Here is a 24,316-nt window from a genome sequence, read left to right as displayed (position 1 = left end):
CAGAGGATGAACTGTTCCATTCCTGAAGAGACAGTCCAAATTCAGGCACTCAATTCTTTTTTTTATTTCCCCAAGCTCTTGATTCTTTTCCCTTTGATCAATGGTTTTCAAGCATTTTTAGCTATGGAACCCAATACGTAAAACAATCATAAGCTGCCCTAGCCAAAATAAAGAGGGGAGGGTACAGTAGAACCCTTTCAAAGAAGCTTATGTCTGTATGAACTAGTTCTGGATTAGAGGATCTCAAAGTGTGGTCGAAAGGTCACTAAAAGTCCTTGAGATCTCTTTCAAGGAGTCCATGAAATCAAAACAATTTTCATAGTAAGTATTAGACATTATTTACCTTATTTAACTGTGCTGACTTCTGCACTGGGGTGCAAAAAGCAATGGTTAAAAAAAAGCAATGTTTATAAAACCGCTGTAACCTGAGCATGAATCAAGACAAAGGTCCCAAACTGTACTAACAGTCACTGAATTATTCACTGCCACCCACTTAACAAATACAAAAAACAAAAGCCACTTTAACTTGAATGTCCTTGACGAAGCACTAAGTAATGATGGTATTAATTCTCAACATTTCAGTACATATGCTTTAATACTCTGATTATTTGGGGGGATAAAATGGGAAGTACTCAAAAGAATTTGTCCATATTGAAACAAGGGTTGTCTCAAGGTAAAACATTCATGTGATTATTTTACTTTTTAAAATATTTTTTCTAGGAGCCCAGGACATGGATTCATGCACAGGTGGGGTCCCTCGACCTGGCCTGCACCCTCTCGAAATCCAGGTCTCCTTGGGGGATGTTGGATTGCCGATCTTGGCCCATTCCCCCCAGGCTAGACAGAGGGACCCCACTGATGCACGAATCTGTGTACCATGCCTCTGGTATGCATATATGGATCTCTGGTTAATCTCTTCTCACTCTCCTCTCTCTTCCCTTCCCTCTGAGATTCAGTAGTCTGTTCCATGTTTCCATGGACAGTGCATGTCATAGCTACTAGTTGACCGGTCGCTTAGGTTTTTATATATATTGTAGATATATACAAATATATTGATTTCAGAGAGAAAGTGAGAGGGAGAAACATCAATGATAAAATCCCAGATTGGCTGCCTCCTACACACCCAACACTGGGAATGAACATGCAACCCGGGTATGTACCATGAACTTGTTCATAGGTCAATCCTCAACCTCTCAGCCACCAGTGGTTGGGCTCATATGATTACTTTTTTAATATATTTTTAATTGATTTTTTACAGAAAGGAAGGGAAAGGGATAGAGAGCTAGAAACATCGATGAGAGAGAAACATCGACAGCTGCCTCCTGCACACCTCCCAAGGTAATGCCCTCAACCAGAATCGAACCTGGGACCTTTCAGTCCACAGGTTGACGCTCTATCCACTGAGCCAAACCGGTTAGGCATCATATGATTACTTTTAAGATGAAACTAAACTCAAGGATTTTCTCATGGAACACCATTTTTATTTCAAAGAATGAATAACAAACCATGGTTATTCAGATTGGGAACAAAATTAGAATTTTGAAAACTTGTATCCCCAACCAAGAACTCCTCAGCTTCCCAAATTCTAAAGACTTATCTGAAAAGTGAAAATATTAACAACTGTGCAATTAACTTTGTCAATATTTGGAAGAGCTACATAACCCAGTGAATGATCAATATATAATTTCATACAATCTGGCATGGATAATATTCATTTAAAGTGTAAGAACAAATGAATTTTAATGTAAAAGGGTGCAAAAGCTCAATGATATGATTTCAAATTTCATATTGCAACAAACTTTTAAAAAGGTTTGAGTGTAGCCGAAACTAGTTTGGCTCAGTGGTAGAGCATCGGTCTGCAGACTGAAGGGTCCCAGGTTCGATTCGGTCAGGGGCATGTACGTTGGTTGGGGGCACATCCCCAGTGGGGGTGTACAGGAGACAGATGGTCAATGTTTCTCTCTCATCGACATTTCTGGCTCGCTCTCTCTCTCCCTCTCTCTCTCCCTTCCTCTCTGTAAAATATCAATAAAATATTTAAAAAAAAAAAAAAAAAAGGTTTGAGTGTAGTGTCAAAGAATATCTACAATTATTTGAAAAGGTATTTAAAAACTCCTCCCTTCAATTTGTAAAGTCCTCTAAACTTTCAACAAATTTCATAATTAGAGATGGAATTTATTGGAAATTAAACCCCTTACTTCATAGGTTAACTGCCACCATAAAAATATTGCAATAAAATGATATAACCAGTTTTTTTCCCTCTAAGCTGCGAATGTGATTTCCTGAACACACTACTTGCTCTTGGCTAAGAGTTAGTGGATATAAGTAAAATCAGGTACCAAAGTACCATGTAACACGAGTTATGAGTCCTCTTATCTGGGGCCCCTATTTCAGGAGCACACAAATACCCAGCCTCTTTATAGACTTTAGAGGCCCAGTACACAAAATTTGTACATGGGTAAGGTTCCTAGACTTGACCGGCAATCAGGGCCAATCTGTGGGGCAACTGGTGGGGGCGGTGAGGGGGCACCCCCACTGGCACCTGCCTTAGCTGGTCTGGGGCTTGTGGACTAGAGGCAGCTTCTATGTTGAGTGTCTGCCTCCTGGTGGTCAGTGCGCTTCATAGTAACAGGTTGTTCCACTGTTGAGTCTATTTGCATATTAGGGTTTTAGTATATAGGATTTTTAGGTTTAATTCCTCCATGTGTGTTTATTCAAGCAAACACTCTTTTTTAAAAAATATATATTTAATTGATTTTTCACAGAAAGGAAGGGAGAGGGATAGATAGCTAGAAGCATCAATGAGAGAGAATCATCAACCAGCTGCCTCCTGCACACCCCCCACAGGGGATGTGCCCGCAACCAATGTACATGCCCTTGACCGGAATCGGACCTGGGACCCTTCTGTCCGCAGACAGACGCTCTATCCACTGAGCCAAACCGGTTTTGGCAGCAAACACACTTACTGAGTGCCAACTATGTGCCAAACAATCTGAATACAAAGATAAGACAAAAATATTTACCTCAGACTAATAAAAAGACAAACAGCTAAAACTAAAAATTATTTGTGCTATAAATAGAAGTCTCAAATAGTGTTAATGGAAGCTTGCACCGGAGAGGATGCCAGGTAAGACTTCCCAGAAGAGGGTGATGCTTGTACTGAGAAAATATCACAGAAAATATATCCTGTTCTTACCTTAGTATTGAGGCTACAGATCTCTTCAGCTCTTAAACTAGTATACTACTCCTTTTCAGTTTTGTTGTCATCTAAACAAGAGTGAAGATCTTACTGATATATGGTGATGGTTTACTTTTATCAAAAAATTTTAAATGATTTTTTACAGAGAAGAAGGGAGGGAGGACAGGGGAGAGAGGAGACAGATCCATCGACCCCACCACCTTTTGGTGTACAGGACAATGCTCCAACTGAGCATCACCGGCCAGGGAACATCAAATCTTAGTGAAGAATCAAAAAATAATTCTACCAATGTATTTATTTCCTAGTCCCTCCATCCTATCCAACTTTTTCATTTTTTTAAACATCCTAACTTCTTCCACCAAGTAAACACACCATCTGTCACCCAGTTAACAAGGGCTTCTTAATTTATAAGGCTGCCACAGAGAATGCTTTAGTTTATTTTTCAAAGCTGCGTTACATCTTCTCACCTCCTTCTACTACAAAACTTTGATTCTGCACGAGAGAGATGTCACGCGTTCCAAGGTAAAATGACTTGCTGCCTACGTTTCTAAGTCTCATCTATATTTTCTGCTTTTTATTCCAACACTGCTGTGGTTAGGGGACTCCTTCTTCTGAGTCCCTGGAAGAATAAAAATTTTAGATTTGGAACAGGGAACCATCCAATAACTTGTGGTCTTACCAATTTGTTTTACAGGGCATAGCATTACTGACACTCTTTTACCCACTTTTAAGTTTCGATCTCAGGGTCTAGGTTAGGGTACCACTAGCAAGACACATTTCTAGACTGAGTCAGATCTGGCACTGGCTAATCCTGTCCCTTCTCTGGGCCCGGGCTTCTCCAGCTATAAACCTTGCTCATGATCTAGGGTAGGAAGATAGGCTTTAATCACTTAGGCCCTTATGGCTATATCATAATCTAGAAACCCCCTCTTTCCAATTAGCTTTACACGAGAAACACGTGGGAGACCAGAAAATGATCTTTTACTCCACCAACCTGACCTTAATCCTCAGATGTTTCAAAAAACCAACAAACTCTAGATCCACCCCACCTTAACCCTGGAACTGCAAATTTCCCAGTAGGAGGGCCAAGGCGAATACAGCCCATCCCACTCGGAGAGTCCAAGGAAGTGCGGCGAGACCGTCTTCGGGGTTTTAAGGCGCTGCCACCGCGAATGAAAGGAGACCCTATTCATGGGGCCGGCCCACCTCGTCACCGCCGGGCAAATGAATAAGTACAACTGGATAGATGGACGCTCCCTCACCGTAGGCTGCGATCAGAGCTCCCGGGCCCAGACTCCACCGACAGCCATTCCCTCCCAGTTCCTCAGGAGTCCGGCCTCGGGGCGCGGGCCCGACTCCTCCCTCCGGGCAGAGGCGCGCGGGGCTTGGGGCTTGGGCGCGGAGAGGGCCTGGGAAGCCCCGCACACCGCCCGCTCCGAGGAGAGGAGGAGCCTGCCGTCCCGAGCCGCCGCCGCCGCCCCGGCCCCCGACTTACCTCGGTGAAGGAGGGGTGGGTCAGGGAGGGGAAGTGCCAGGAGTCAAAGCCTAGGCCCGTTCGCCACCCGCCGCTCAGGGAGCAGCGCGCGGCCGCTTCGAAACCGTCACCGCCGCCACCAGCTCGGACGCAGAGCGCCGCCGCTTCAGGGGGCAGCGCGCAGAGGGCCCGACTGCGTCACACGCCGCCCGCCGTCAGAGGTTCGCTGCGGGGGGCGCTCCGCCCTCGCTGCCGGCGCATTGGCCGCAGACGACGCCACTCTAGGCCCACCCTGCCGCTCATTGGGCGACGAGGCTTTTGAAACTGAACGTGAGGGCGGTCCGGGGGGGGAAGAGGAGGAAGAGGAGGGACTTAAGGGAATTAGGGGAAGGAAAGGGAAGGGATGGTGGGCGGGACTAGGAGTCCCGCCTCTCGCCGCCGCGGTTGGCCGGAAGGCAGTCGTGATGTCACACAGGGCCCCTCGAAGTGGGCTGGTGAGTGGCTACAGTGGACTGGGTGTGGGAGAAGAATGGTGACGAAACACAGAGGCCCCGCCCCCTTCCTCGGAGCGGAGAGACCCGGCTGCGGAAGCTGGGGCCAATCAGAAGGTAGGCTACTGGATGGCATGGTAACTATTCTACCCTCGCCTTGCCCCAGTTCCTGGGCGGTGAGGGGAAGGCTTCCCCTCGGTACCTCCCTCCGCTTCCTGGCCAGACCACGTGCGGAGCGAGAGGACCCTCCCGGGGAGGTCTGACTGTCCGTGCAGCTTGCCTGCAGCTGCTGCGAGGCCTCCAAACCTTGTTTTCTGACCCATACCAGCCCCAGCACAACCTTTCTTTCCCTCTGTGAATCCCTGGAATAGACGTGAGCTCAGAGATGCCCTAGGGCAGGGGTCTGCAACCTTTAAGACATAAAGAGCCACTTGGACCCGTTTCCGAAGGAAAAAAAAACCTGGGAGCTGCAAAACCATTGCGACATTTAAAACAAATATAACACTGCATATATTGTTTCTTACCTTAATGCTATATACCGGATCGTGCAGTTAGCTGTCAATCTGAAGAAAAAAAAGGACTTTTTCACTTAATGTAAAATATATTTTTGCAAATTAATAGCTAATTAAAATATTTAATTTACCTGGTTAATGGAATTTTTGCTCCTGAACCTCAGTGCACAGTGTCAGCACATCAGGGCTGTAAGACGTTACCTTCATTTTCACACAGGCTTGCAAGTTGTCGGAGCCGCGGTAAAGCTTCAAAAGAGCTGCATGCGGCTCTGGAGCCATAGGTTGCCGACACCTGCCTTAGGGACTGGCTCAGAATAGAACTTTTTTCTACTTGTCCTTTTAGGAACCACCCAGATATTCCTAAAGCCCTGGTTCAAATGTTCCCGCCTTCTCTGAGACACATTTGCTGATCTCTATCAGAAAGTTGGGTTAATGTGTGGGCAGGCCTCTGTCACATTGTATCCTATTACATCCCTGTCTATGTGCCTGGGCTTTTGGAGGGCAGAGCTGCATTTTCATGATCTTGGTTTAAAAAACAAACAAACAAACAAACAAAAAAACCTCAACTGCCGTAAATCTGAAAATCGGTTTGACTTTATAAAGCGATTCGTGAATTGGGCAGCATCCCTCTAGGAACTGGAAGGGCATTCTGAAGGGTTGAACAAAATGGAAGGATTTTATAGGAAGAAGGGCGAGTAAAGGAAACTGTTAGCAAAAGACATCTTTTCTTTGGGGGAGAAGAGGAGGAAGGTTTTTTATTATGTAACTGCTTCTTTCTATGGAGGACAAGGAGGGCCTATGTGACAGATTACCCTTACTGGTGCTTGGCCAGAAAGTTTTATACTGGTTAAGATTATGTTTCTGGGAGAGGTTGAAAGTACAAGTAGATCAGGTATTAAATCTAGGTTTGGTATGGGCTTTAAGCTGAGTGATGCCATTTTGGGCCTATGGCTTTTTTTTTTTTCTTTAACATTGGTGTTCCCAGCTTGGAGCAGAAGCCTGACATTACAAAAGGAGGGTTGTACATGTTCTAGAAACCAGATTTCATGACTAAGAGCCCCAAACAAAATAGCAGATTGCTCAGAAAGCCTATTAGGATTACCGCTCCACCACCATCTCTTCCTGGGGCATCAATGCCAAATTGATTTGAATTGGGCTATGCCCAAAAGTAAAACAATGGAATTTGCAAAGGACTGGATGGGGCCCATGTTTGGCTCTTAGAAGCACTAAGTAAATGTTTATTTCCTTCCTCTTGATAGTGAAGGGTAATGCTCATAAATAGCATATAATTAGGTTTTTAACTAGAGCATTTAGTTCTTTGCAGTTAATTTATTGGTATATTCAGTAATTTTATCTAATATTTTATACTTTCTACTTAACCTTTCTGTTCTGTTTCTGTCTCTCCTTTACTAGATTTTTTTTTTTTTTTACTTTTTTGTAGTAATAACTGCCATTTATTGAGGCCCAGCTCTTTGCCAGATCTGTTTAAAAATTGAGATATAATTCACATGAGAAATTATATAATTCACATATGATTCAAACTTACCCATTGAAAGTGTACTTCAATCCAGAGGTTTTTGGTATATTCATATGGTTGTGCAACCATCACCACTATCTAATTTCAGAACATCTTCATAACCCCAAGTAAAAACCCATACTTTGGCCGGGTAGCGTTAGAGCATTATTCCAATATGCCAAAGTTTCAGGTTCTGTCCCTGGTCAGGGCACATACAAGAATCAACCAATGGCCAAAACCCGTTTGGCTCAGTGGATAGAGTGTGTCGGCCTGCAGACTGAAAGGTCCAGGATTTGATTCTGGTCAAGGGCATGTACCCTGGTTGCAGGCACATCCCCAGTAAGGGGTGTGCAAGAGGCAGCTGATGGATGTTTCTCTCTCGTTGATGTTTCTAACTCTCTATCCCTCTCTCTTTCTCTCTGTAAAAAATCAATAAAATATCTTTTAAAAAAAGAATCAACCAATGAATGCATAAATAAGTAGAACAACAAATCAATATTTCTTTCCCCCTTCCCCTCTCTCTAAAAATCAGATCAATTAGAGTCATTCTCTCTCTCTTTTTAATTCTCACCAGAGGATATTTTTCCATTGACTTAGAGAGAGTGAAAGAGAGACAGGGAAAGACAAATATAAATGTGAACCGAAACCGGTTTGGCTCAATGGATAGAACGTTTGCCTGCGGACTGAAAGGTCCTGGGTTCGATTCTGATCAAGGGCATGTACCTTGGTTGCAGGCACATCCCCGGTGGGGGGTGTGCAGGAGGCAGCTGATGGATGTATCTCTCTGATGTATCTCTCTCATCGATGTTTCTAACTCTCTCCCTTAATCTGTAAAAACTCAATAAAATTATTTTTTTTTAAAAAGAAGCATCAAAAAAAAGAAAAAGAAATATCGATGTGAGAAAAACACATCGATTGGTTGCTTTTTGCATACTTCCCAACCAGGGCCTGGGCCAGGGAGGAGCCTGAACCTCGGTACATGTCCTTCACCAGAATCCAACCTTGGACCCTTTGGTCCACAGGCCAGTGCTCTATCCACTGAGCCAGATGGGCTAGGGCAGCAGTCATTCTCCATCTCTCTCTCCCCCAGCCCCTGGCAACTACTAATCTACTTTGTTTCAATTAATTTGCCTGTTCTGGACATTTCATACAAATGGAGCCATACAATATGGCCTTTGTGTCTGACTTCTTTTACTTAGCATAATGTTTTTAAGGTTAATTTGTGTTGTAGCATGGATTAGTACTTCATTTCTTTTCAGGTCAAATAATATTCCATTTTATAGATATATTTTGTTTATACATTCATGAGTTAAATGATATTTGAGTTGTTTCCATTTTGTAACTATTATACTAAGAATGATACTGTTATGAACATTCATGTACAAGTCATTTATGGACATAAGTTTTCAATTCTTTTGTATTTATATTTTTATACCTAGAAGTAGGGTCATATGGTAACTATGTTTAACATTTTGAGGAACTGTCAAACTGTTTTACAAAGTGACTATACCATTTTACATTCCCACCAGCATTATCTGAGGGTCCCAATTTCTCCACATCACTTCCAACATTTGTTATTTTCCTTTTTAAAAAAAATTATAGCCATCCTTGGGGGTGTGAATTGTCCTTTTCATGTACATTTTCCTAATAACTAATGATGATGACTATCTTTTTATGTGTTTGTTGGCCATTTAAATCTCCTTTCCTGCATTCTTCCAGATTATTTTGTTTTTCCTCCTGTGCCAATTTAGAAATAAAATTCTTTTTTTCTATTATTTTATTGATCTCCTAGAAATGACCACATGAATTTCTAAATTACCGAAGTGTCATGCTAATCACTACCTTTACAGGAAGAGTAGAGTTTGCTGAGATGGAGGAAAAGAAGCATTCCAAGCCAGATGAACAGGGAGAATAAAGATGTGGGACCAGGAAAGAGCTCAAGACAGGGAGCAAGGGCCAGAAGCAGGCCATCTGTAGGTTGGAGCTAAAGAGGATGACTCGAAGCCCAAAGGTAGAAAACCTAAATCCAGTTTTTGAAACTAAATGGAAGTGGTTTTTTAGCAGTTTTATTAATTGTTCACTTGCCCTGGGACCTTAAAGGAGAAGGTGGGAAGAATTCAAAGTCAAGAAAAGTAGTTTTGAGAATAAGACACTTTTCCTCCAGGAGTGGGGCCCAGATATCTCTGGGTTCCCCACCATTGGCCAACCCAGGGCTTGCCACAGAGCAGGCCTACAGTGAGTGAATGAACAAGAGTGAATGCATGAAATAAGCTCTGGCAAGTTAATAAAAATTGGAGTCTCTGTTTCCCCATTTGCAAAGTGGTGATTTTTAAAAATATATATTTTATTGATTTTTTTTTTTTTTTTTTTTTTTTTTTTTTTACAGAGATAGAATTAGAAACATGGATGAGAGAGAAACATCAAACAGCTGCCTCCTGTATACCCACCACTGGGGATGTGCCCGCAAACAAGGTACATGCCCTTGACTGGAATCTAACCTGGGACCTTTTAGTCCACAGGCTGACGCTCTATCCACAGAGCCAAACCGGCTAGGCTTTTATTTTATTTTATTATTGCAATACTGGGCCAATGGGCAAAAACATGGAGCAAGCTCCTATTCCATCTCCCTGCTCCAAAAATTCATGAAATATATTGTCCTTGAGTAGAAAACAGTAAATTGATAAGATAGTAAATTGATAAGATAGTATATCAGATAGTAAATTGATAAGAACAGATACTATACTTGATCTTAGCGGAAAGACTGAAAAGTGATGCAAAGTGATCTTGCTACTTGTAGAGGATATAGTGATTAAAGGATCTCATGTTCCAGTCTAAAATCCTGGTTCTACCATTTACTATCTGTGTGAGTAGGTAACTTTACCTTCTGTTTTCATTGATAAAATGGGTATATTAATAGTATCTATCTCAGAGAGTTTTTAGTGAGGATTAAATATGATAACATAAAAAGCAGAAAAGTGCCCTGGGACACAGGGGACTCAAAATGTGGTGATTAAATGGGGGCGGGAAATGTGGTCCTGGCCGATTGCTCAGTTGGTTAGGGTATCATCCAGATACATCAAGGTTGTGGGTTAAAACCAGTCAGGGCACATATAAGAAGAAGCAATCAATGAATGTATAAATAAGTGGAACAACAAAACTTGATGTATCTCTCTCTCTAAAATCAATTTTTTTCAAAAATATTTTATTGATTTTTTACAGAGAGGAAGGGAGAGAGAGAGATTGAGAGCTAGAAACATCGATGAGAGAGAAACATGGACCAGCTGCCTCTTGCACACCCTCTACCGGGGATGTGCCTGCAACCAATGTACGTACCCCTGACCGGAATCAAATCTGGGACCTTTCAGTCCGCAGACCAACGCTTTACCACTGAGCCAAACCGGCTTTGGCTCTAAAATCAATTTTTAAAAATTATGGGGGGAATAGGGGAATAAGGACACATATATTAATGCCATAATCAATAAAGAAATTTTTAAAAATTACTAAGTGGGGGGAAATGTGATGGTGGTGTCTAGCTTAGAGGCCCTCCAACCCCTGTCTACTCTGACAAAACAGGCATTGCACTTGCAGGAAGGATTTCTGGTCCCTTCATCCCTTTCCCTAATGGAGTAGGATGATCTTTGCAAAGGGAGCCAAGAGTCTCCTTCGAGTTTATGTGTCAGTCAGCGTGGGGAGGGAACGCTGGGGGGCAGGTTTCTGGTGATCAACCCTTTCTTCCATCGTGGGGAGAAACCAGGGCTGGGGCTGGCGATCCTCTCAGCTCTGACTGATAGGGCAGGGCGCCCTCTCCTGACCAAAGGCGGGAATAGCTCTGGCCTAGAGTTTCTGGGGTGGGCCTCACTCGATTTCATTACCTGTCAGGTGCCCTTCTCTGCTGAAATTCCCCAAATCGGCACTGGGTAACAAAGTTTAGGACCAAGGTTGGGACAAAACTGATTCAATGTTTTAGAGGGGTGAGGCTGGATAATTCGGCTAGAATGGGGAGAAGGAGAGACTGGGGTCAAGAAGGAGAGACTGAGGTCAAGAAATGAGAGAATCCGGGGCTTTGCTGAATTAAATCTTCTGTTCTTTCAACAGGTGATGGAACGCAATGGAGAGGTAAGGTAACTAGGCGGCTTATCCAACGAGTCAAACCCGCTGTGCAGGGCTCTTCCGGCCGTACCCACGCATCCGGAATTAGAGGAACAGGTGAAGGCTAGAGGGGCATGGTTTGAGGGGACACCAGATTAAGGAGAAGAGCCCAGGGCCTGGGTCTGCAGAAGCGGGGAGGAGCCAGCGGAGGATCTGGGCGCAGTTTCCTTCCCAAGTTCCGCCCCAAGCGCGCCGGCCCCGCCCCCACCGTCCCACTCCCCTCCCCGCCGCTCCTCCCCCTTCTCCCCCCTGCCTCCTGGCCGGGCCTGGGCTACCCTCCGGGTCCCCAGACCCCTCCGCTCCTGGCCTGCGCTAGAGCGGTCTCCTCGAAGCCGCAGCTTTAGGTGAGTATGGGGATGGGTGTGCTGGACCGCAGGGCAGCCCCGGTTGGGGGAGCTGGGCCACGTGGTTCAGCCTCCGCCGGGCCCCATCCCTATCTCGTAGTCCTGGCCCCTACCCAGGAACTGCTGCTGTCCTGCACTGCTGAGCTGACCCCTTTTCCTCTATCTGGGGCTGGGTGTGCAGGGGCTGAGCTCTCCCTTCTTAACACCACATGGACTCCTGCTCCGCATTCCTCCATAGGTGCCTGGAAATGCTTGTGTTGCCACCCAGCCAGCGGTTCAGTGGTTAGAGCATGAGCCCTCGGTCTGAAAGGTCTGGGTTAGATTCCGGTGGGCTGCTCAAGGTCAAGGACACTATCTCAATTGCAGATTCTATCCCTGGCCCCCATGCAGGAGGCAACCTCTCATATTGATGTATTCTTTCTTTCTAAGAATCAATGGACAAAATATCCTCAGGTGAGGATTAACAAAAAACTCACACACACACACACACACACACACACACACACACACAAAGAAAGCAGGTGGGGAGGGGGGAGAGTGAGGACCTGGAACCCAATATATTAGTTTCAAACCTCAGCTGACAGTTATTAGCATGTGCTCTTGAGCAAATGTTTTTAGCCTCCCTGTGCCTATAAATTCCGGTCATAGTGCCCACCTCATAGAATTATAGTGAGGAGTAAAAGAAATTACATATAGTGCCCAGATTCAGAAGGCATCTAGTAACTGTGGATTAGGACTGGAAGCTGAGAAGATGTTTAGAGATGAGGTAGGAATACTCCTAAGAAAGCTGTTTTCAACGAAGTAATACCTACGAGGAAGTTAGAGCTAACTGGGGCTGAACAGCTGACCTTCAGGTAGTGAGCTCACTGTTCTGGAGGAGTTGAATGTCCAAGTTGGAATGGTTTTATCTAAAACAACATGATCCCCATGTTGAACAATTGTGGAAACAGGCCCAGAATGGTTAGGTGATGTGCCCAAGGTCACACAGCTAAAAAGGAGGCCATGCATATCTTGAAGAAGTGGAACAGCCTGTTCTTACAACATCCTTGTCATCCCCTGCTTTGAGCAGTAACTTTCATAACTTTTTATTCCTTGAGGATCCAGTGTTCAGTTTGGGGACCCTGTGGTTCCGGAGAGATCTGTAGCAACTGGCTTCAGGAAGGGGTTTTAAGAGGGACTGCTGCTACACGCACAGAATCTGGGTTTGGTCTGGGTGGGGAAGGTGTTCCCTTTCCAGGGCCTTGAGGGACTCAGTCTATTTGGTTGATCCAAGGAATGTGTTTGATCGGGGAGGCTCACCAGAGCCACTTCCTACTCCCCTGAGGGACCCCTAGCCCCTGAAGGAAGAAATGAGCTTGAACAATTGGGATAGGGCCTGGCAGAGAGATGGGCGGAGAAGATAGATGACTGTGTGGAGGTGTATTTTCCTGGTTGCTTCCGGAAGGCCAGAAGGCCAGCCTATGGGAGTCAGGTTCTTCCGGAAGGTAGGACTAGAAGGGAGAGGCCTGTGGGTGGAGCCCAGAAGAGTTGGGACTTGATCTGGTGAAGCTTGAGTCCAGAAGAGTAAGTTATTTATGTATCTGGAACCAGTTTGGCAGCAAGAAGCCTAAGTGGTGAGGATGGCTTTTCTTCTGGACAGCGTATTGCTTTGAGGAAGGGCCTTCTCTCTGTGTCTAGGTTTCCCTGTCTTTACAATGGGAGCAGGGATGACTGACTCATCCATATAGGATTTGGTTTTTACCCTTCTTCCTTTTATAGACAGGCACTCTTTCGCCTTCCCCTTCTAATTTGTCCTTTCTGCCAAGATCTCTGGCCTAAGGGTTAAGGGGTCAATGAAGACCAGAGTTTGTGCAGTTTGTGACTCTATGGCTCTGAGCAGGTTCCTGCTCCTTCTCTTGGTCTCAGCTTCTCCATCTCTACACAGGGGGTTCTGGGCTAGGATTGCTGCTGTATATTCGGCTATTAGAGTTCCTGACCTTAGATAACCTCATCTGAGCAGGGAGTCACAATCCTCAAGACCCGTACCTTCTATCCAGAGGGAGTGGACAGGCCCCTGGGCACTGGCAAGCCCCCAGAAGCTGACTAGGCAGCTTTCTTCAGTAAACAGCAAGCCCATGTCAGCACCAGGCCTGACTCTGCAAAGCCTTTCACTATCAGAGCATGTGAGGCAGCAGGCAGGGACAAGTAGGGAGTCTGAGGTTCTGTTGGTTTCCATGGAGTCCTTGTTGCTATGAATTGTGGTGCAGGCACACAGAGCTTGGGAAGGGACGAAGGGTACAGTGGGAACCTGGACCAGTGGGTAAAGCAGTGAGAGCTGATGGGAGGCCCTGAAGCATGAAAGTTCAAGGACTTGGAGGAGAGAGATGGAACTTTCTGCCTGCTAGAAGGCTTTAGGATTGGTTCCTGAAATAAGACTAATTAAACCAGTTCCTATAGTCCTGGGCATAGGGAAGAGAAGATCCCAATCTATTCAAGACTCATTGCAGGACAGGTCTGGTTCCCTGTCCTCTGAAATTAAAGATCAGAATTCTCCTAGGTTTCCAAATCAGTCTTCCTCATCCAGGACAGGAGCTGTCCAAGCTTAGGGGCTAACTGGCTTCCTTCTTTGAGGACTGAGCACAAGCGCTGACTTCACCTTGCTTCCTTGGGCCCTGACAGCACACCACTCCATCCCCAGGTCTGACAAGATGTACCAGGTTCCACTGTCCCTGGACCGGGATGGGGCCCTGTTCCGGCTTCGCTTCACCATGGTGGCCGTGCTCACAGTCTGCTGTCCACTTGTCGCCTTCCTCTTCTGCGTCCTCTGGTCCTTGCTCTTCCACTTCAAGGAGACTACGTCTACACACTGTGGGGTAGGGATTGGGGGCACTGATACCTCATATTGGATTTATTTTGGATCCTGGTTCTTTTGTAACAGGATTAGCAGTGGGATCCATCAAACCTACTGGGATGCTGGAGGGTACGGGGGGATGCCTGAAAACTGAGGTCACAAGGATTACTCTCCCTTTACCTTCCATGGAGGTTGCTGGGGGCTGGGGGCTGGGGACTGAAGTTGGGCAGCCACAGCAGAACTCAATCCTTCATAGAGGGGCAGATTCAGGAGACCCAGAGTTTCTGGGGGGGTGGAGAGAGAACAGGACTAAGCTAGAGCGTATTTGGAGCTTCTCAGTGTGGCACTGTGGGCTTGTGCCTGTTTCTATGGGAATGTAATTACGTATATGTGTGTGTAACTGTAAGGGACGTGACCTATAATGCCTTTGAGTTGGGTATGTGTGTGAGAGAGACTGTATTTGTGCCTGTCTGGATGGGGATCTGACTATGAGTCTGTGTTCCTAGGGAGGTCCCAGGCCCTCTAAGGTTTCATAGATGGCCATGTACCCTCTGGACTGCAGTATGGGGTGCTGGGCCAGGAAGAAAGATGTGATAATTCTTTTTCTATAGGATATTGGAGTAAAGGGGGTGAGACCTGTGTTTACTTTTGTCATACTCCTAGTTTATCCACTGACTCTGTTTCCCCATGTCTACTAGTATAGAGCTCGGGTAGAGGAAGAATAAGATGATGATTTATGAAATGTTAAGGTGAGGAGCAGAAGGAGGAGGAGGAGAAGGAAATTGTCAGGGGGGGAATTTACATATGTACTCTAAGTAGAAAAGAGGTAGGGCCTGGACAGGGACTTTTACATTAGCTTCAGCAAGAGCTCCAAAGACTCCCAGTCCTACAAAGAGCATTTGATCCAGAAAAGGGGCTGTGTGACCTAGCAGTGGAGTCTGGCTGGGGATAGAGGTAGAGCACTTCTTGTGTTCATAGGACTTGAAGTTTTCCCTCTTGATTTGTCAACGGGTAATCATGGGCCTTGAGCAATGGGTAGCCATTCTGATAAAAACCAGGCTGGGAGCTATCAGAAAAAAACAGAACTAGAAGAAAGAGGGTGACCGGGTGCTCTAAGGGGGGACCTAGTTCTAAGACCTAGTTCTCATCTTAGAAAAGACCCAAGACTACTTCTCACCTTTGATAATACATCAAATGTTTCTATTACCCTGGCCAACTCCTCCAAAAAGCCTTCTTCAGCTTCCTTGGGGCAAATTTAACCACTCCCTCACACAGTTGTATCACCTTATAGTTGTGTACCTTCCCCACCAGAATGCACGCTCCTTGAAGGTGAGCACTACATCTGAATCAGTATTTGTTGAATAAGACCCCCAGTCCAGTGCTCTGGGAAAATGAAAATCAGTATTTGTTGAATAATACCCCCAGCCCAGTGCTCTGGTATAATGCAGTCATAGTCCATACAGAAAATCATATTTGCACAGCATATGGAGTTAAATGTAGGCTGTTTGCTCTGCCCTTCATGGCTGGCTCCAAGGGCTAATGGGAACAATACCTCAGCATATCTGGCATATCTATGACTTATTCTTGGCATACTGCTTATGTAGATAAGTTATAGGTAGCTATAAGGGGGTTAGTTCTGGTCCTGCTGGGCAGAACTAGGCCAGGCAACTCTGGGGGTATTAAGTTCCTACTCCCTAGGATTACCATGTTGGATCTCCCTGGGGATTTTTATATAGGCTCTGAATTTCTCACCCTGAATTCCAAGGAATGGCCAACCCTAGGAATGAAAGAAGTAACCTTAGTTTAACATATCTATAATTAGATGACTTTACTTCTGCTTGCACATCCTTAGTGATGCGGAGTTTTCTTCCTCCCCAGGCAGCCTATTCTAACAAGGCTTAGTAGCTAACAATTAACAAGCTCACTCTTATAGTGAGCATACACTCTCTTCTTGGTGAATCCCTGCTTTGGTAGCTACTTAGAGCTGCTCTTTCCTCCTGGTTTTCAGCCAGCCCTGCAGAGATGGTAATCCGTGAGCCTACTCTTAGGTAGCATAATTCTAACTCCTTCAGGAATTATTGGTCACTCCATGCTAAGACCTAATCTGGGCATAGGACTTCAAATGGATTGGGCAAAAACAGGACTGTTCCTTTCCTATTAGAGGCTGTTAGGTCTCTCTTAATGCAGCCAATAGCTGTTTCTGCATCTGTCCAGGCTGGATACTGATAGCTCATATCCAGGCCTGTCTAGATCTCTTCTGGATCATGAATCTATTGTCCTAAGATTAGCTCTCCAATGGGGCCCAACAACATGCTCATTCCCATTCCAACAAAAAATGGTGAAATCCTATTCTGTTTTCTACTTTTCCCTTTCCAGAAACCTACCTGTATCGCTAGACAAACTCCCCACCCCCATCCCTGGCAAGGAAGCTGTTGTGGGCTGACCTTAGCCACTATCACTTCTTACATTTTCAGAGTGTTTCAAAATTTATGACTTGGCCTTATTGGTCCTAGGAAGACTGTCTGCCTGAGCAGGCGTGGAGATCTGGGCACTCTGTGGGTGGGAAGGCTGGCCCTGAGGAGCTGGGGGTGGGACCCTTTAGTCTTAAAACAGTCTCAGTCTGGCTAAAGCCCTCAAGCCAAGCTCTTCGGACCCTTCAGCACCCACTGTAAGTGTTGCTCAGTGCCCCCCTTCCTCCCTCAGCCCTTCTCCTGTCCCAATTCCTGATGGTAAGCTAGACTAATGGATTGGGGTTCCCTAATGGAGGGAGGTATGAGTCCCAAGGGGAGCTTTGGTCTTAGGCATTTTAATACAAAATCATCTTTGTACAACCCCCACCCCTCACCCCTCCCCTGAAGGGAGCCTAGATTGAGAGGTCATGATGGATGGGGCAGTAGGGGGTGGAAAGGGAGTTCTTTGCCTAGAAGGAGAAGGGAGCAAAAGCAGCCCAGTTACCTGGGTCTAGGTCTGTCTGTCCTGAGTGTGGTCCAACAAGGTTTCCATGATTCTCAGATTCCTGTAAACCTTGAAGTGGGTGACATGGTCTTCTTAGAGAGAAAGGAGATAGAAGTCTGGGCCTCAGAGGGACCCTGGGATCTTGGGATCAGGGTATACTGCTGGCCTGAGGCTTGGATCATTCTGAGCCTGGGGGAGGGTTGGCTGGTAGCCTGCGGTCCCATTGAAGTTGGTCTGGGGCACGCCCACTGTTCCTAGTTGAACATGGGTAAAGAGCTGGAATGTGGTCAGACAGGGTCAGTGGGAGGGCTTGGGCCAGTGTGAGATAGGGCTCTTTGTCTAGGATCCTTGACCTGTAGAAAGCCTTGATTGGGGCCTTAAGCTGTCAGGTGGCAAGAGGCCTTAGTCCTAATGATTGATCCTGGCATAGTGCTTGGCCTCAGTCTCCTATTCTGTGGAATGGAAATAATAGCCCTTCCACCTCTGACCCTTCTGAGTGGGAATGAAGATAGTGAGGATGAGGTGGGCCATCTGAGCTTTCCTGTCCAGGCCACTGGGAGCCTCTATTTTCCAGACCCTTCAAGAGTGGTTGTTTAGGATCAGTGTGCCAAGGGGATTCCTAAGACCTGACACTGTCTGTCTCTGCTGCTCTTACCTCATCTCCATCTGCACCTCCTTCTCTTCTGCACTAATTTTCTTTTCCTTATGTTGTTCTACTCTTTTTGATCTTTTCTATACCCCAAGTTGCTCTGGAAAAGGCCCCACTTTCCCAGGCCTAGGTATCCCACCAGGCCCTATGTTGTATCCTTTGCCCTGCTTAGGCACCAGTTCCTACAAGATGTTCTCTGCGGCCTCCCAGCCCTTGGACCCTGATGGGACCAACTTCCGGCTTCGCTTCACAGCCATGCTCGGGTGGCTCATCACTTTCCCTGTGTTCGGTTTCTTCTTCTGCATCATCTGGTCCCTGATGTTCCACTTTGAGTACACGGTGGCCACTGACTGTGGGGTGAGTTCCATGCTCCCCAGCACCGGGTCAGGGCCAGGTTGGGAGATGGAGATAAGGGCAAAATCAGAGAATAGGTGAGAAGGCGGAGGGTTAGAGAGAGGGGAAAGAGATAAAAGGATGGTGGGGGCAAGTCAGAGTTGGGGGGAGGGTTGAGGGAGAGACTCAGAAAGTAGAGTCGCAAAGGGGAAAGGGTGAAGGGAAGTGGGTGGGAATAGGTAAGAGAGATCATGAGAGGGAGAAGGAGAGTGAAGGAAGACCAGACTGAAAGGGAATCCAGGACTGAAGAAGGAAGATGAGGCCAGGAGCTAGAAGTAACAGCTATAGCTCAGACTGGGGGCCTGACCTAAGAGGACCCCAAGCCCTGCTATGGGATATTCTAGCTTGGATTCTGTCTCTGGCCTCCTGTATCCACTCAAGAGCTCTGCCAGCTAGATACCTAGATGGACTTCCTGCCTCCAGGAGCAGTCCACCAGGCCTTTGTTGAGGACCTAGGAGTATAGGTTCTATGTCAGGGGCATTGAATTGAACATGGACTTGCCCTTAGCATTTCATTCATACAGGAGATAGTCCTAGACCCAGACAGTCACTACACGGTGAGATAGGACTCCTTTTGTGATAAAAGGGAAGACAGGGATAGCAGGGCCCAGAGGAAGCACATAACCTAGCTTGGACATCGGGGAAGACTTCCTTCCTTGAGTGGGCATTGTTGCTGTGGGGTGAAGAAGAATCTTTGTGAATGCCAGGCTGACAACTTTGGGGGTGGAGGGGTGGGGCTGATAACTTGGTTTTATCCAGAAGGCAATGGGAAGGTTTGGAAAGATTTTAAACAGGAAAGGGGATGGGGGAAAAGAAAAAGGGGAAGAGAGAGAGAGAGAGAGAGAGAGAGAGAGAGAGAGAGAGAGAGAGAGAGAGAGAGAGAGAGAGAGAGAGAAAGAGAGAGAGAGAGAACAAACAAAAAACAGGAAAGGGACATGGTCATTTTTGTGGTTTAGAAGACCAATCTGCCCCTGAAAGGGTGGCAGGGGACAAGAGCAGGGAGACTAGTGAAGAGGCTAGTACAATAGCTCATGCTACTGGGAGATGAGAGCTAAGACGGGGACTGTAAGAGTAAACAGGAGGGATGGAGAGTAGAAAATAGAAAGTGGAAATGATGGGAGTAGGAGTTTTTGACCAGTTGGCAAGTGGCAGGGTGTAGTAAGGTAAATAGGAAAGCAATCCATAATTTCAGGGAACTTTGATCTGAGGCCAAAAATATGAATCTCTAATGATAAAAACTGAGATGCTAAGACAGGGAATATTTTGGGCTCCCTCCCTTTATAGCATGTGCATTTCTGCCCTGCCACCCTGCCACAGATCCACTAAGCTATTTCCTCCAGACCAAAGGGTTTCTGTTCTTGGGGGAGGGGTTATGTTCCCATCTCTCAGTACCCTTAGCTCTGAGCTCATGGTGAGGTTTGAGGTGAACAGTGTGCCTGGTTTCTGATAGCTCCTGATGTTGCTTGTTGCTGGCTAGTTGGTGAATGGGAAACTTGTATGTTTGTTGTATATTAGTATCTGTACTTGATTGTGTGTGTGTGTGTGTGTGAGAGAGAGAGAGAGAGAGAGAGAGAGAGAGAGAGAGAGAGAGAGAGAGAGAGAGAGAGAGAGAGAGAGAGAGAGAGAGAGAGGAGAGATGAGATGCAATTCCTGCTCTTAGAACTCTGGGTAGAGTTTGTAAGGACAGGACTGGCAGCCACAGGGCCCTAATTCTCTCTTCCTCCTCAGGTGTCTCCCCAGCTCTGCCATCTCTACTCTTTACCTGTTTCCCAGCATTGGCCGGGGATGTGAGCCCTTAAATGCACTGGGCTCTTCCATCCAAGCTTTAGAGGCTGGTCCTGTTCCTCTTAAATAGCTTAGATTGTGGCAGGAGTTTTCAGCATGAATATTCTAGGGAGTGAAGGCACCACTCCCACTCACCCTACTCAGAGAGGCAGCCCCAGGTTTGTATGTTTCCTAAGCCTCCATGCTGCCCCTTGACTGAATAGCCCGAGTGAATATCTGGGCCTGGTCTCAAGCTATGGTGTCTCCAGCCCTGGCCTTGAGAGCAGCAACCTCTCTCTGAGAGCTTTGCACTTAGTTTCCGCTGACAGTGCTGATGGGAATCCATGCGAAGGCTATGAAGCCCCTGCCCTGTGAGCTGCCTCCATCATGCCTGCCTAGCTGCTTTGGAGACCCAGTCAATGTCTCCATTGGAAAAAAAAAGGAAGGGATCTTGCAAAACTCCATCTCTGAAGACTGGTCTCACCATAATCGCAGCAGGGTCATTCCCTCTCTGGGCTCTGACACTGCTCTGGCCCTTATTGAAAGTCTAAAAAAAGTCCATGAAAAGTATGGGCAACAGACTGGTAGGTCCCAGAGTCCTGGAATCTTTTAGATATGCAGATTTTTAGATTCTAGACTTTCTGCACTCTCACACAGTCCCCAGGGAGTTATATCCATATTAAAGTTTCAGAAGCAGCTCCAGGTCCTCGAGTCCAAGAGAGCCTCCTCCAGGCTTTCTTGTCCCCATAGAAGCTACTGTTACTCATCTCCCACTCTCTCACCCTCCCATACAAGCAACACAGTAATCCTTGTGTATTATCTCCTCCTCCTTCCTCAACTTGAAAAATTATGCTCTAATTCCTTAAGGAATGAGGAAACCCATTTTTGAGGAAGATGGATGGGAGAGATGCGCAAGATCAGGGTGACTACCACAGGTTAGGAGCATCATGCTCTTAAACATGATCAGGGTGGGGGTTCCCTTCTGGGCAGCTCCCCCAGTATCTCACGGTACCTCCATCACTTAGGTACACCCACCCAGAAAACAGTAAGGGGAGCAGTTCATTTGGGCAGTGAATCCAGCACTGTCCCAAGGAAGCTCAAGATGGTCTCTGACCCATCCCTGTCATGGGTCTGAATCTGAGGTCCTGGGTTCGTGGAACCTCTCAGGGCCTTTCACTAATGGCTCAGTCTCTCTGAACCTGTCTACAGCTTTCCCAGTCATGTGTAGCTTTCATGTATAGGGAGATGGAGGTCACCTATGTCCCTGCACAAGCACCGGTCCGACTGGTGAGTGAGGACCTGAAAAGAGGCCTTCCTGGAGCACAGCCTTCAAAGGGCCGGGTTGATTAGATGGAGAGAGGGATCTCCAGGCGGGTGGGTGTGGCAAGGGCCAGTGCCCACATGGGTCACAACTCCCTAGGTGCCCAATTACCTGCCTTCGGTGAGCTCTGCCATTGGCGGGGAGGTGCCCCAGCGCTACGTGTGGCGCTTCTGCATCGGCCTGCACTCAGCACCCCGCTTCATGGTAGCCTTCGCCTACTGGAACCACTACCTCAGCTGCACCTCCCCGTGTCCTCGCTACCAACTGCTTTGCCGGCTCAACTTCATCTTCAACGTCATCGAGAACCTCGCGCTGCTAGTGCTCACCTATGTCTCCTCTTCCGAGGACTTCAGTGGGTGACCTGAGGAGGGAAGGAGAGTGGGGAAGGGAAGGGTTCTGGGAGGGGATGCGTCCTGCCATGAGCGCTCCCAACCCTCCTCTCTCCCTCCAGCTATCCACGAAAACGCTTTCATTGTGTTCATCGCAGCATCCCTCAGTCACATGCTCCTCACCTGTATTATCTGGCGGCTGACCAAGAAGCACACAGTAAGTCAGGAGGTACAGCCCACACCTAGGGTAGACCCGAGGCTCCAGGCGCACAGAGGACAATCAAGGAACCTGTCCTCTGAATGCGGTTAATGGTGAGACGGGAACTGGAGTTCTAATTGGAATCTTGGCTGAGGCTAGGACTTGAGGATAAGGGGAGGGTAACTGGTCAGAATTGGTAGTATGGGAGACTGGAGATGAGAGGAGATGGAAGCTCCAAGTGGAGGTAGAATGAAGGGCATGGGTTAGGAAGACATGTCAGGATCTGTGGTCTGTAATAATTACAATTGCACTCCTTCCCCCCTCTCCCCCACACATATACACCCTTTTTCTACCCAGTATCTGGAGGTGTGGGATTGGTTGGTTGACTCCAAGTAACTTTCATAGTCCATCTTCCCAAAGTGGGAGGGGCAGGGACACCACTGCTCCTTGGCCCCATTATACCCTAAATGCAGGGATGTCAACATGCCCATCATCCTGGTGCCCCTGCCTGTGCCCCTTCCATGACCAAGGTTGGGGAGACCATTCCTTAGGAGTTGGGGTTAACAGGAGAGACCACTGACACATATCCAACAAGCTGCAGAGTCAGCAGCAGCCTATCCTATAGGATCAGAAGTCCTACAACTGGAAACAGCGGCTCTTCGTCATCAACTTCTTCTCCTTCTTCACGGCGCTGGCTGTCTACTTTCGGCACAACATGTATTGTGAGGCTGGAGGTGAGGCCAGACTAGGACCCATAGATGGTCACAGGGCAATTGTGTTTCCTATAGTGTGCAATATGGTGGTATGCTCCCTGTGTAGCCATGTAGTGGTGGTGATTTATCTGGAGGCCCCAGGTCAGGGGGAAGGTGGGGACAGGAGGCTCACCATGCCTTTCCTTGTGTCCTCAAAACAGTGTACACCATCTTTGCCATCCTGGAATACACTGTTGTCCTAACCAACATGGCATTCCACATGACAGCCTGGTGGGACTTCGGGAACAAGGAGCTTCTCATTACCTCCGTGCCTGAGGAAAAGCGGTTCTAAACCCTTCTCTCCTGCAGAGGAGGCCCACTGCCCAGAAACCACTCTGGCCTTCCCTACCTCCTGTGTCCTCTCTGGGCCCTACTGAAATGGGGGAGGGAAGAAAGGAGGATGGGCACAGGACATGGCTTTACCCAGCTCTACGGCATCTCCTTTCCCCCACACCATATGAAGGCACAGGGACCTGCAAGCAGCATCACCCTTGCCTGAGAAGCCCCAAGAAGCTGAGTTGGCAGGAGAGCTCCACCTGGTGCTAAAAAAAGTTCTGAGGTTCATAACCACCATCTGGTTCCTGGCCTTAACATAGCCACCTCTCATTTGAGGTCAGGGACCACTGAGCAGTGGCTGTCACCTAAAAAACACAGCCATTGCCTTCCCGTGATCATTCACTCAGCTCATGTCTCTAATAATCTACTCTGCACATCCTGCTAAGGCTGCCCAGATGGTCTGGTCCTGACTTCATCTCTGATGATGGGGTGGGCAGGCTGCATGATTTCCAAGGGCCCTACCAGTCCGTGCTTCTGATATCACCTTGTGGAGGTGGTGATCTGTACCCGAACGCTGACTGCTCCAGAAAAAGCACTGGCACAGCATATATTTCTCTTCCCTTCCCTGGCTTACAGACTCATCCTTCTTGGCAAAAGTGTGGGGTGGAAGGCCAGAGGCAGATTCTGTCCCCAATTGGTGCCCCTTCCCCAACCTCCCTACTATTCCCAGGCTCTGAGCTCTTTAGATTGTACATTTTATTTCAAAGGAAAATAAATTTTTTTTTTTGCCAACAGTCTGGGCTAAGGCTTGCTTGTCTTTGGGTGAATCTCTAATGAAACTTAGGTGAGGACAAGCTCCAAGGATGGAGGGAATAAATCCATAGTAGGTTATGATTCCACATGGTACCCCATTACCACCGTAGGCCTGGAGTCTCCTATGGCTGACCTAAGCACCAATTTTGGTGAGCAGAAGTAACTGAGCTATCCTTGTAATGACTCCAGAGATACTGGGAATCTTGGGTGGAGGTAAAGGCTTGAGTTCTAGCCCCAAATGCCTGTAAAGATGTTTCCCTTTGGGGATGTAAATAGCTCAGATGCAAGACCACTGAGAACACCTGCCTGCAGGCTGATGGTTCTCCACCTCTCTTTCTGAGCCTATCCTT

General features: G+C 47.0%; 2 protein-coding genes and 1 pseudogene across 28 annotated transcripts in view; 1 reads left to right on the top strand and 2 right to left on the bottom strand.

Annotated features, from left to right (window-relative positions):
• Positions 1–4,967, bottom strand: part of NUP98 (nucleoporin 98 and 96 precursor) — a 98,740-nt gene extending 93,773 nt beyond the window's left edge. For 8 of the 12 annotated variants that reach the window (XM_036427935.2, XM_036427940.2, XM_036427941.2 and 5 more), the window contains exon 1: positions 4,695–4,965. The gene's annotated coding sequence lies outside the window, so the exon portion shown is untranslated. Of the gene's footprint in view, positions 1–4,694 lie in introns of all 12 variants that reach the window. The other 4 variants (XM_036427946.2, XM_036427947.2, XM_036427944.2 and 1 more) reach the window with 2 other exon arrangements.
• A 109-nt stretch (positions 4,968–5,076) lies between these two features.
• On the top strand, positions 5,077–23,947 carry PGAP2 (post-GPI attachment to proteins 2). Of its 16 annotated transcripts, XM_036427995.1 has the most exons (9): positions 11,290–11,308; positions 14,363–14,537; positions 15,474–15,485; positions 15,612–15,614; positions 18,309–18,476; positions 21,697–21,949; positions 22,049–22,155; positions 22,751–22,859; positions 23,039–23,947. In XM_036427995.1, the coding sequence occupies exons 1-9, from the start codon at positions 11,301–11,303 to the stop codon at positions 23,167–23,169; spliced, it is 966 nt and encodes a 321-aa protein (XP_036283888.1). In that variant the 5' UTR covers positions 11,290–11,300; the 3' UTR covers positions 23,170–23,947. The 16 variants fall into 16 exon arrangements, with proteins under 16 accessions (XP_045434088.1, XP_036283882.1, XP_045434090.1 ...); XM_036427985.2 differs by lacking the exons at positions 15,474–15,485; positions 15,612–15,614; positions 18,309–18,476 and adding exons at positions 5,088–5,301; positions 11,924–11,995 and having other exon boundaries at positions 11,288–11,308; XM_036427987.1 differs by lacking the exons at positions 15,474–15,485; positions 15,612–15,614; positions 18,309–18,476 and adding exons at positions 5,088–5,301; positions 9,043–9,203 and having other exon boundaries at positions 11,288–11,308.
• LOC118713870 lies at positions 9,737–9,965 on the bottom strand (annotated as a pseudogene).
• Positions 23,948–24,316: the final 369 nt, after the last annotated feature.

The sequence above is a fragment of the Pipistrellus kuhlii genome, unplaced genomic scaffold (genome assembly GCF_014108245.1).
Source record: "Pipistrellus kuhlii isolate mPipKuh1 unplaced genomic scaffold, mPipKuh1.p scaffold_m20_p_9, whole genome shotgun sequence".
In the NCBI taxonomy this organism is placed as follows: Eukaryota; Metazoa; Chordata; class Mammalia; order Chiroptera; family Vespertilionidae; genus Pipistrellus; species Pipistrellus kuhlii.
This window is presented reverse-complemented; position numbering and strand designations above follow the sequence as displayed.